General features: G+C 54.9%; 1 protein-coding gene across 1 annotated transcript; it reads left to right on the top strand.

The window, feature by feature from the left end:
- Positions 1–381: 381 nt before the first annotated feature.
- On the top strand, positions 382–8,398 carry KDELR1 (KDEL endoplasmic reticulum protein retention receptor 1). Its single transcript, XM_043899690.1, has 5 exons — positions 382–678; positions 1,355–1,455; positions 2,018–2,176; positions 6,362–6,614; positions 7,635–8,398. Exons 1-5 carry the CDS (start codon positions 588–590, stop codon positions 7,667–7,669), a joined length of 639 nt encoding a protein of 212 aa, XP_043755625.1. The 5' UTR covers positions 382–587; the 3' UTR covers positions 7,670–8,398.
- Positions 8,399–10,699: the final 2,301 nt, after the last annotated feature.

Genomic DNA, 10,699 nt, shown 5'->3' with positions numbered 1-10,699 from the left:
GAATCTGATGGAGGAGGGTCCGGAGGCTGCCTTCTCTTCTCTCGGATGGATTGGAGCTGGAGGTCCCTGAAAAGCCAGCCTCTGGGTCTTTGTGTAGGATCTTGAAAGCTCAGAGACCTGCCTCCCGAATCGCTGTCAAGGGCAGAATCTATGCGGTTGGGCTGCGACCTTTACAGAGGCGCAGACTGCCTGGGGGAACAGGCGCCCGGATTTGGGAGTTTCGGGTCTCAGCGACCCCGCAAGTTCCTAGGGGGCGGCCTCGGTGGGGAACATTCTGCGCCCAACTCAGCAAGCGCGGAGAAGCGGGGGTAGGGGGCGCCAGAGAGCCGAGACTCCTGCCTCGGGGGCGGAGCCTCCCGCTCGGACTCCTCCCCCTCCCGCCCTCCTCGCTCTTCCTAGCTCCGGCTCGGCCACCAGCTCCGGCCTCGGCGCCCCCTTCCCAGAGCCCCCTCCCCGGAGCGGAGCCCACCCGAGGGCACCTCTCCCACCCCCACCTGATAGCCCAGCCGCCCGGCCAGAACAGCAGCCCCGGGGGGCAGCCCCCCTCCAGCCTCCCTGCAGCCCAGCCCTGCCAGATCCCCCCAACCATGAATCTCTTCCGATTCTTGGGAGACCTCTCCCACCTCCTAGCCATCATCTTGCTACTGCTCAAAATCTGGAAGTCCCGCTCGTGTGCCGGTGAGACACCCACGGGGGCCGGAGGAAGGGGGAGAGTGCGGGGGACACCCCAAGACTCGGGGAAAGGGTTTGGGGCATAGGGGGACGGGTCCCCTTTCCCGTCCCTGCTTGCTGGGGGTCCCCCTTCCAGGCCTGGGGTCACCAGGGGGTCAGCTCCTTTCCGCAAACTGGCGTTGCATCCAGTTTGGTGGGGGTGGCTCCGGGCACCGAGTTCAGCCTCCCCCGGTCCCCATTAGGGTGGCCTCAGAGTTGCCGGGGCTGGGGACAGGGAGCTGTGGCAAGCAGGGAGGTGGCTGGAAGTTGGTGACGTGGACTGTGGCGGCCAGGAAGGGAGTGGGAGGCAGGCGACCTGTTCCGGAGGCCAGAGGTCAAGGGGGGGGGGGGTCCTCCCGTGGCCCCAGCTTGGATCCGGACTGCAGGAGGACCCTGAGGGTGTTGGGGGTGGCCGCGAGGCCTAGCCCGGGACACAGCCTCGGGCTGGAGTAGCTTTGGGGCCGGGCTGCCCCCTGGCTGTGGGCCGTGGGAAAGAGCCCTGTTCCAGCCGGCGGCTGGGGAGGCCTCCAGGGACAGCTGCCCTCCAGAGCTGCCTCCAGGCTTGTCCCAGGCCTTGGCCCCTGGTGTATTGACCCTGCGGCCCACCTCCAGCTTTCCCCCACTCCGCCTCTCTGCACCACAGGGATTTCAGGCAAGAGCCAGGTCCTGTTTGCTGTGGTGTTCACTGCCCGCTACCTGGATCTCTTCACCAACTACATCTCACTCTACAACACGTGCATGAAGGTAAAGGCCTTCTGAGGGGGAGCCACCGGGAGGGTCAGGGAGGAGGGAACATGGGTCCCAGGCTTTAGGGAGGAGGGGGCTGGGGGTCCAGATTGCTGAATCTGAGGGGAGCAGTGACAGTGGCTGGGACTCCTGGGTCTGAGGGGCTGGGGGCCAGGACTCCTAGTCTAAAGGAGGAGGGGCTGGGGGTCTGGACCCCTGGGTCTGAGGGAGGAGGGGCTGGGGGGCTGGACCCCTGGATCTGAGGGAGGAGGGGCTGGGAGCCTGGACCCCTGGGTCTGAGGGAGGAGGGGCTGGGGGTCTGGACCCCTGGGTCTGAGGGAGGAGGGGCTGGGGGCTGGACCCCAGGATCTGAGGGAGGAGGGGCTGGGGGCTGGACCCCAGGGTCTGAGGGAGGAGGGGCTGGGGGTCTGGACCCCTGGGTCTGAGGGAGGAGGGGCTGGGGGCTGGACCCCAGGGTCTGAGGGAGGAGGGGCTGGGGTCCGGACTCCTCAGTCTAAGCTCTTGGGGGCTGGGGCCCTGTGCCTGGAGCTGAAGCTTCCTCCTCATCCTCCCCCGACAGGTGGTCTACATCGCCTGCTCTTTCACCACAGTCTGGATGATTTACAGCAAGTTCAAAGCCACTTATGATGGGAACCACGACACGTTCCGAGTCGAGTTCCTCGTCATTCCCACAGCCATCCTGGCGTTCTTGGTTAACCATGACTTTACCCCTCTGGAGGTAGGCCACCTGCAGGGTCCTGGCAGTGGTGTAGTGGGGTGGGCTGCGGGAGAACGGCTGTGGACGGTGGGCCCAGTCAGAGGCTTCCTTCTGCAGGGTTGCTCAGACTTCCTCCTTTTAGGAAATAACGTTCAAAACAGGGGCCCTGGAGTCGGATGACAGCAATGTCATGGCAGCAGCACTCATCAAGTATCAGACGCTGCTCTGAGCATGTCACACATGCCATGGCATTACTTTTCACAGCAGCCCCATTTTATAGATAGGAAACTGAGGCTTGGGGCGTCAAAATGACTTCCAAAATCATCGGCCTAGTGAATAGTTCAGGAGTTGGGAACAGGGGCTCTAGGGGGCCAGGCTACTTGGATTTGGATCTGTTACTTTCTATTAGCAGGACCTTGGGCATGGAACTTGACTTTTCTGTGCCTCAGTTTCCTTATCTGTAAAGTCAAGATCAGGTCACTGTGAGGATTTCCTGAGATAAGACAGCATCGCTTACACAGGGACTTTAGAACCAGAGAGCTGGGCTTTGAAGCCCAGGGCTTCCGTGGTGGCTCAGATGGTAAAGAAGCTGCCTGCATTGCGGGATATCAGGGTTTGATCCCTGGGTGACCAGGGTTTGATTCCCTGGGTAGGGAAGATCCTCTGGAAGAGGAAATGGCAACCCACTCCAGTATTCTTGCCTGGGAAATCCCATGGACAGAGGAGCTTGGCAGGCTACAGTCCATGGGGTCGCAAACGCTTGCATATCTCTGAGTGACTAACACTTTAGAAGCTGGGGGACTTTGGGCAAGTCATGTAATTTCTCTGTTTCAGTTTTCTCATCTGTAAAACGGGGATAGTTCCTACTTCATAGGTTCTAACTCGGGATTAAAATTAAAAAGCACAGTGTCTGGCAGTAGGTAGGAAGTGCTGGCCATGATTGTTACAGTGTTTCGGACTCCTAAAGGCTGGCTGTTGTGATTTTTATTGCCTGGTGTTTTGGTAGGAGCTGTACAGTTTCTTGGGAGTAATTTTGAGAGGGACTGTGCTCAATCTGCCATCTCCCGCCTCCAGGGGCCTGGCAGGAATCAAATTCAGAGCAGTCTTTCCTCCCCTAGTACCACTCACTCCTGCTTGTAAGAAGCTGGTCTTGGAACTTCCCTGGTGGTCCAGTGGTTAAGACGCTGCACTTCCAAGGCAGGGGGTGCAGGTTTGATCCCTGGTTGGAAAACTAAGATTCCCACAAGCCGCCCCTGCTGTGCTGATGTTTTCAACAGAAACCATAATTGAGGAGTTTTCCTGAGATGTCTCACTTGACAATTTTGGCTACAGATTACAAATCTATTTCTAAAAGCATCCTGCAGTCTTGACAAATCTGATTGAGGGGTAACTTTGGCCCAAGTGCCCCAGAAATGTCAGAAGGAGGAAACTCAAAGCTTAGTTTTAGGGTCTGGACTTGGCAAACTTCTGATCACCATCATCTTGCATGGAGCACTCACTGGGCTGGACCCATTTTACAGGTAGGGAGATTGAGGCTGGAAGAAGGCAGTGGGGCTTGCTCTAGGCAGAAGAGGCTGGACCAGGATCTAGGCTTCTTGACTCCAGGTTGGGTGGTTTGATTGGGTGGTTCCCTCATTCAGAAGGAGTTCACTTGTGCAAAGTATTGGCACTGAATCTATATTGGGCTCCATGCAAATCCGTCATCATCCCATCTGATCCCTTAGCCACCTGAGGAAGCAGACTTCTTCATCCCTCTTTCTTTTAGGACTAAGGTGAGGCTCCCAGCTGGCACTAGTGGTAAATAACCCTTTTGCCAATGCAGGAGACGCAGGTTCAATCCCTGGGTCAGGAAGATACCCTGGAGGAGGGTATGGCAACCCATTCCAGTATTCTTGCCTGGAGAATCCCATGGACAGAGGAACCTGGCCAGCTACAGTTCATAGGGTCGCACAAAGTCGGACATGATTGAAGCAACTTAGCGTGCAAGGTGAGGCTCAGAGGTGAGACCTCACAGAATTTGAACCCAGGTTCACCTGCTTTCAAAACCCACGCGTTGTTAGTGGTGTACAACTCTTTGCAATCCCACAGACTATACCTACCAGGCTCCTCTGTCCATGGGATTCTCCAGGCAAGAATACTGGAGTGGGTTGCCATTCCCTTCTCCAGGGGATCTTCCTGACCCAGGGATCAAACCCTAATCTCCTGCATTATAGGCAGGTTGTCATCTGAGCCACCAGGGAAGCCCTAAAATCCATGCTACCTCCAATTAAAAATAAATTTTTAAAAAATGCCCTTGTTATCATTGGGTGCATGCTGAAAAACTTTTTTAATCATAGAAGGAAAGGATTCCTTAAAAATTCAGATGTCACGAATAGATCAAGTTAAAATACAACAGACCTTTTCTCTCCTTTTTTGTCATGATTCTATTTCACAAGGCTAGGAATTGGGTATGTATCCATTTAATGGGTATGTTTCATGAGAGCCTCAAGTAACCTGATTTACCGAGAACCTTGCTGGTAGATTTGGAGTGATTATGGGAACAAGCCCTGAAGTCTAGCTGCCTGCATAGGGATCTGTTTCTACCCGCATTTCAGTTGTGTGGCCTTGGACAAGTTACTGATCCCTTGGGCCTCAGTCTTCTCATCTGTATAAGGGGGATAACAATAGGTCTTACCTCATAGGGTTAAGGCATAAGCCAGTTAGTAGCTGTAAGGTGTGCAGGTGCCTTGAATGTAGTAAATGCTATATAAATGTCAGTTCTTAGAAATACATCCTGATGGTCGCCACTTCACTCCCACAAACCAAAACCACCCAGGAGGAATCACACCTGCCAGCTGGTGGTGGTGTCTGAGTGGAGGTTTCAGTGAATTGACACCTCACAACTCACCCCAGGTGGGGCTTTCAGGAAACTGGGGACTGAAAAGGGGCCAGCAGCTGTCTGTCCTCTCGGTCTCCCTCTTGCGATGCCCTCTCCTGCTTGCAAATGATGGTCGTCAGTGCTGCCTGAATGGTGGGCCATGACAAGCACTTGGGGACCTCGCCCCCATTCTCTCATGCATTCATCCAGGCATGGAGTAGGTTCCAGGCACTATGCCAGGGGCTGTGCCCACAGCGTGCCCAAGGTGTAGGCTCCTGGACCTCACAGAGCTCACAGTCTGGTCAGAGCTGCCGAGAGGAAGACAGGACAGGGGATGTGACAGTCCTGGAGGGAGGATGGTCAGGGAGAACCTCGCTGATGAGCTGAGGTTGGAAAGAGGTGGAAGAGGCAGGATGTGACTGTCTGGGGGGAGAGCTGCAGGAACAGCAAGTGCAAAGGTCCTGGGGCAGCAAGGAGGCTGGTGTGTTCGAGAACCAGACAGAAGGCCTGGGTAGTCTGTCGTAGCCTGGAGGGACTAGGAGATGAAGCTGGATCAAGGAGAGCCTTGAAGGTTAGGAACTTAGAGCCAAGGTTAGGATCTTGGGTTTAATTATGGATGTGATAAAAAGTAGCTACTGGAGGGTTTTGAGCCAGAGAGTGATACAGTCTGATTTATGTCTCTCAAGCTTCCACATTGAACGTTGCCCCTACCAGGGCAGGAAAATCACCCCCACTTTAGAGAGAAGGAGGTGGAGGCTTTAAGAATCTGGGTCTCTTGCCCAAGGTCTCGTAGAAGGGAAGTCTCAGAGCCAGGAGCCCAACCTGGTCCTCCCTTGGGAGAGGCATAATTGCTAAGTGCTCCGAATACTGACTCTGAACTCTTTGTTCGAATCCCAGCTCTGCCGCTTACTAGCAGTGTGATCCTGGGCATGTCTCTGACCCTCCCTGAGCCTCAGTTGCCTCATCTGTAGAAGGGAATGCTGGGGATTGCCTGGCGGTCCAGTGGTGAGGACTCAGCATTTTTACTCTCAAGGCCCAGGTTCAGTCTCCGGTAGGGGGAACTAAGGTCCTGCAAGCCACGTGACTCGGCCAAAAAATAAAGGAGGGGGGATGCTAATAATAGTACCTCTATCATGGGTTATTGTGGGGATCGACAGAATGTGTGTGGGGTGGGCACAGCGGTCGCTGGCACACGGTGAGGGCCCGGCAGGCATCATGGTGCCCCATTACCTGCTCTCCCGTCACTGCGCCTGTAACCAACACATCCGCGTCCTCCCCCTTCTCTCTCGCCCTGTCCCCTCCCGCCCCGTCCCGCCCTGTGCCGCCAACTCCCCGGCACCCCCTGGTAGATCCTCTGGACCTTCTCCATCTACCTGGAGTCGGTGGCCATCCTGCCGCAGCTGTTCATGGTGAGCAAGACGGGCGAGGCGGAGACCATCACGAGCCACTACCTGTTTGCGCTGGGCGTCTACCGCACGCTCTATCTCTTCAACTGGATCTGGCGCTACCACTTCGAGGGCTTCTTTGACCTCATCGCCATCGTGGCAGGCCTGGTCCAGACGGTCCTCTACTGTGACTTCTTCTACCTCTACATCACCAAAGGTAGCCGGCAGGGACGCGGTGGGGAAGGGAGCCGACACCTTCTCCAGCTCCCGCCCTCCCTCCCGGGGGCCCTGGCTGCATCTCCTCTGCCCCGTGTCCCTCGAGGGAAGGCAGGACAAAGAGAGGGTCAGGGGTGGCCTCTGATTTTTCCTCTCTTGGCATTTCTCCTAAGCCCTTTCTCCTGCCCTGAGGTCCCGGACCCACAGTTTATCAGCCTCACACCTGTTAACAGATCCGAAGTCACCAGCCACAGGAGCGCTCAGGGAAGGGCGGGCCTCTTCTCTGCGGATTGATCTCTGTCCTCCCCCTCAGGGACTCAGGCCCACCAAGATTCATTCATTCATTCAGTCAGTCAGTCAACCAACAAATTTCAGGAACACTTTATATGTCCGTGGCCAGGGCTAGGCTCTGAGATACTACCATGGGGGAAAAGATGGACGAAGCCCTCCTCTCCTTTTTTGTATTGTGTGTGTGGGAGGTGGGGGGGTGGGATAATGAATGAACAAGAGAAATGACTGCAAACAGTGAGAAGGGCAGAGATGGAAAGGAACCAGGGAGGTGTTGGTGGAGAGTGATGGGGTTACCGTACCTGAGGGTGGATGGTTGGGGGAGGCCTCTTAGAGATGATAATTAAAAGCTACGACCTTCAAGGTCCCAAGTCAGTTAGCAGGAAGGGAAGAGGAGCCGAGGGCAGAGGCCTGGAGGCAGCCCAGGATTCCCAGCAGTGAGGGCAGATGGCGGGGTGGTGGTTTTGCCCACTGCCCGTCAGAGATCCAAGGCCTCTAGGCCCAGGAATCCTTGCAGGATGGAAGAGGAGTATCAGTGTTAGGAGAAATGGGTCCATGGCTCAGTCCCTCAGCCTCAACCCTCAGTAATTCGGGTTGATCCCCCGCCATGGCTAATCCGGATTCTGGAGGCTGCCCGTGCCAGCCCAGTGTCCAGCCCCTGGTGTGGGCGTGGGAGGCTCTCCTGTCTTTGGGGGCCCCGTGGTCACGCCCTGCCCTGCCCCTCTCTTCACAGTCCTAAAGGGGAAGAAGCTGAGTTTGCCGGCGTAGCCCCAGTCCATCTCCGTCTCCGGGACAGCGGCGGCGAGAGGCAGCGGAAGGCGACGCGAGATGAAGAGCCTTCCGGTCCAGGGGTGACTTTTTTAAGAACCCACTTCTCCTGGCTCCCCAGCTCCACACCTGCCGGGTTTCAGGGGGGCGGTGGAGGACCCAGGTGTTGGGGGAGCTCAGGACCTGGGCTGTTTGTAGTTTTTTGCCTTTTAGAGAAGAAGAAAAAAAAAAATCTTTCCACTATTTAGTTTTTGATTCTGATGACTCCTTTCTCTTCTTACTCTCCGGCTCCGATTTTTATAAACTGTTTTAAAGTGTCCTGTGGGGCGAGGCAGGGTTGGAGATCTTTCCCCTCCCCTGAGCCCCTTGGCTTCCTTCTGGATCCCCACCACTCCACCTTCCACCCCACCTTCAGCCCCACTGGTCGCCAAACACTAACTCTGCCGACACCCGCCTGACACCTGCCTGCCTGCCGGGCCTCTGACCGTGGCCATGAAAACACACCCCCATCCACCCCCCGCCCCCCAAACTTTTGCACTGGGGAGAGGGAGGAGGGGAGGAAGGTCTCCCCTGATTTTTCATAGTAATTTTTTCCAGAATTTGGATTTTTTGGTCTTTTTTTTGGCAATTTAGGGGGGGCGTGGGAAAGGGGTTGGCCCGAGGGGTCACGTTTTTGTACAGAACTGAAGGTTGATTCTTTGTTCTCTTGAAATAAACTGAGGAAAATGATGCCTCTCTTTTGCTACTCCTTGCCCTTTCTCTGGTGTTTGTGGGGGTACCCCTGATCCCAGCCCCTTTCTCTCTGCTTCCACTTTATCCTGACCACTGGTGGCAGGAGACCCAGGCCTGGGAGGAGCAGGAAGATAAGAAACTGGGCTTCCTGAGACTAGCTGCACCCTGACCACCAGGGAAGAGGTTTTGGAGGAAGAAAAGATCTCGAAGATTCTTCTTGTCTTGGCACACCACTTCCCTGACAGTTAGTTCTCCCTAATCTCAGGGTGGCAGAGGACAGCTTTCCAGAGTCTGTGATTTGAAAGTCACCAAGGGACAGCCCCCCACCCCCGTCCCTCCGTCATTTTACATTGTGTGGAACCGCTTTATGTTTTCTTAAAAAAAAAAAAAAAAAAAAGAACGGAATTGGTTGCCAGCCTTTAAAAACCAGATTTTCACATTAAAATCGAGATTTCTGGCTCCTCTTGAAAAAATATCCGTCAATCTGACAATGCGGGGTCCTCATTTCTGGGTGGCAGCAGATGGCTGGAATGAATGGCTGGGATGTGAATTCTGCCCCGCCCTGCCCCCCCCCCCCGACTCCCACTGCCTGCCCCCCTAGTCCCCAGGACTTGGCTGAGGGGTTGAGACCATCTATTATTGGGCTGATGCTGTTTTGTGGTTTTGTTCTGTGAAGGTCAAAGGAAAGTGAATATTTTCTGTGTTTCCCTCCAGACTGGCTTCACATCTGGTCTGTTTCCTTCACTCATGTTACCTGCCTGGCCCTTGTCAGCCTTCGGAGTTTTGCCCTGGATTCTGCCAGATCCCCTACGTGTCCCCTAAGACCTTCCTTAACCGGCCCCGGTTCTCTCCTAGGCTGGTGGAAGCTTCAGGAGGCAAGGAGCTGGCGTTTCTGAGCATTTCATGAGCACCAGGCAGTGTGTGTCACACGGGTGAGCCCGCAGATCCCTCAGAGCACCCTTCCTTCGCTGGGGAGGAAACCGAGGCTCAGAGGGGGTGCAAGTGGCCGAGGCGGTGTAGGCACCCCAGTTTCCTGCTGCTGGATCCCAGGTGCTTAGCCGCTGCTGTGGAGTTTTGCAGATGTTTTTCCTTCCTTTCTTGTAAGCCCAGAAGCCTCACATGGAAGATGCAGGAGCAGGCCTGCTTGGGTTGACTCAGGGTCGGGAGCAGGCATGTTTTTGAACACAGTCTGCAAACCATCGATCTAAATCCCATCCAAGGCTCTGGTTTGACAGCCAGCCCAGCTCGGGCCCAAAGACATTAAGTGACACGTCCCAGGTGATTCAGCCAGTGACAGGGTGAGGACCAGAGCTTGGGGGTCCTTCTGTTTCCCACACTGGAAGCCTGCCCTCTGCAGGGCTGCCTCTTCCTCCAGGTGCCCATAGGGACCACAGCCTGTTTATTTCTGCACCCCTAGCACTGAGCCCTGCCATGCGTGAAACAAAAAAACGGGGACCACGGAGCCCATGGTGGACTCCCCACAACCCACATCCCTTTGCCCAGTCTGTAAATGGGCCTTCTGCAGCCACCATGGCCCTTGTGTGGGTGTGTTTGGTTTAGCTGGCATAACATTAAACTTCCTTTCTTTTGTTATTCCTTGCCAACCTATCCCACATAAAAATAAATGGATGTCCAGCTGTTCTAGAAATACTAGAAGGTTCTAGAGCTGCACCATTCAATACGGTGACCATTAGTGCTTGAAATGTGGCGGCCCCAAGTCAGGGTGTGCTGTCTGTGTAAAATACATGAAGGATTTAAAGAACTCAACGCCCGAGAATGTAAGCTATCTGGCTAGTGACTTTTTATACTGATGATATGTTGAAATAATATTTTGGATGTGCGTGTTCGTTGCTCAGTTGTGTCCAGCTCTTTGCAACCCCATGGACTGTAGCCTGCTAGGCTCCTCTGTTTACAGAATTCTCCAGGAAAGAATACTGGAGTGGGTTGCCATTTCCTTCTCCAGGGGGGTCTTCCCAACCCAGGGATCGAACCTGAGTCTCCTGCATTGTAGGCAGATTCTTTACCATCTGAGCCACCAGGTAAGCCCCCAATATTTTAGATACATGGGGTTAAATAAAATGTATATTTATTTCACTTGTCTCATTCAACTTTTCATCCTGTGGCCAGGGGACAAATTTAAATGCCCCCCTCCCCCCGACACCAAGGCTCAAATTTTACTTCTGTTGGACAGCACTGGTTTTTTTTTTTTGGCTGCCCTGCTGCTTGTGGGATCTTAGTTCCCTGACCAGGGACCGAACCCGTGCCCCCTGCAGTGGAAACACAGAGTCCTAACAGCTG

This window comes from Cervus elaphus, chromosome 4 (assembly GCF_910594005.1).
Source record: "Cervus elaphus chromosome 4, mCerEla1.1, whole genome shotgun sequence".
In the NCBI taxonomy this organism is placed as follows: Eukaryota; Metazoa; Chordata; class Mammalia; order Artiodactyla; family Cervidae; genus Cervus; species Cervus elaphus.
This window is presented reverse-complemented; position numbering and strand designations above follow the sequence as displayed.

Coding starts and splice junctions, on each gene's coding strand:
- KDELR1 (XM_043899690.1), top strand. CDS start 588: ATGAATCTCTTCCGATTCTTGGGAGACCTCTCCCACCTCCTAGCCATC. Junction 679..1,354: donor GAAGTCCCGCTCGTGTGCCG/GTGAGACACCCA, acceptor TCTGCACCACAG/GGATTTCAGGCAAGAGCCAG. Junction 1,456..2,017: donor TCTACAACACGTGCATGAAG/GTAAAGGCCTTC, acceptor CTCCCCCGACAG/GTGGTCTACATCGCCTGCTC.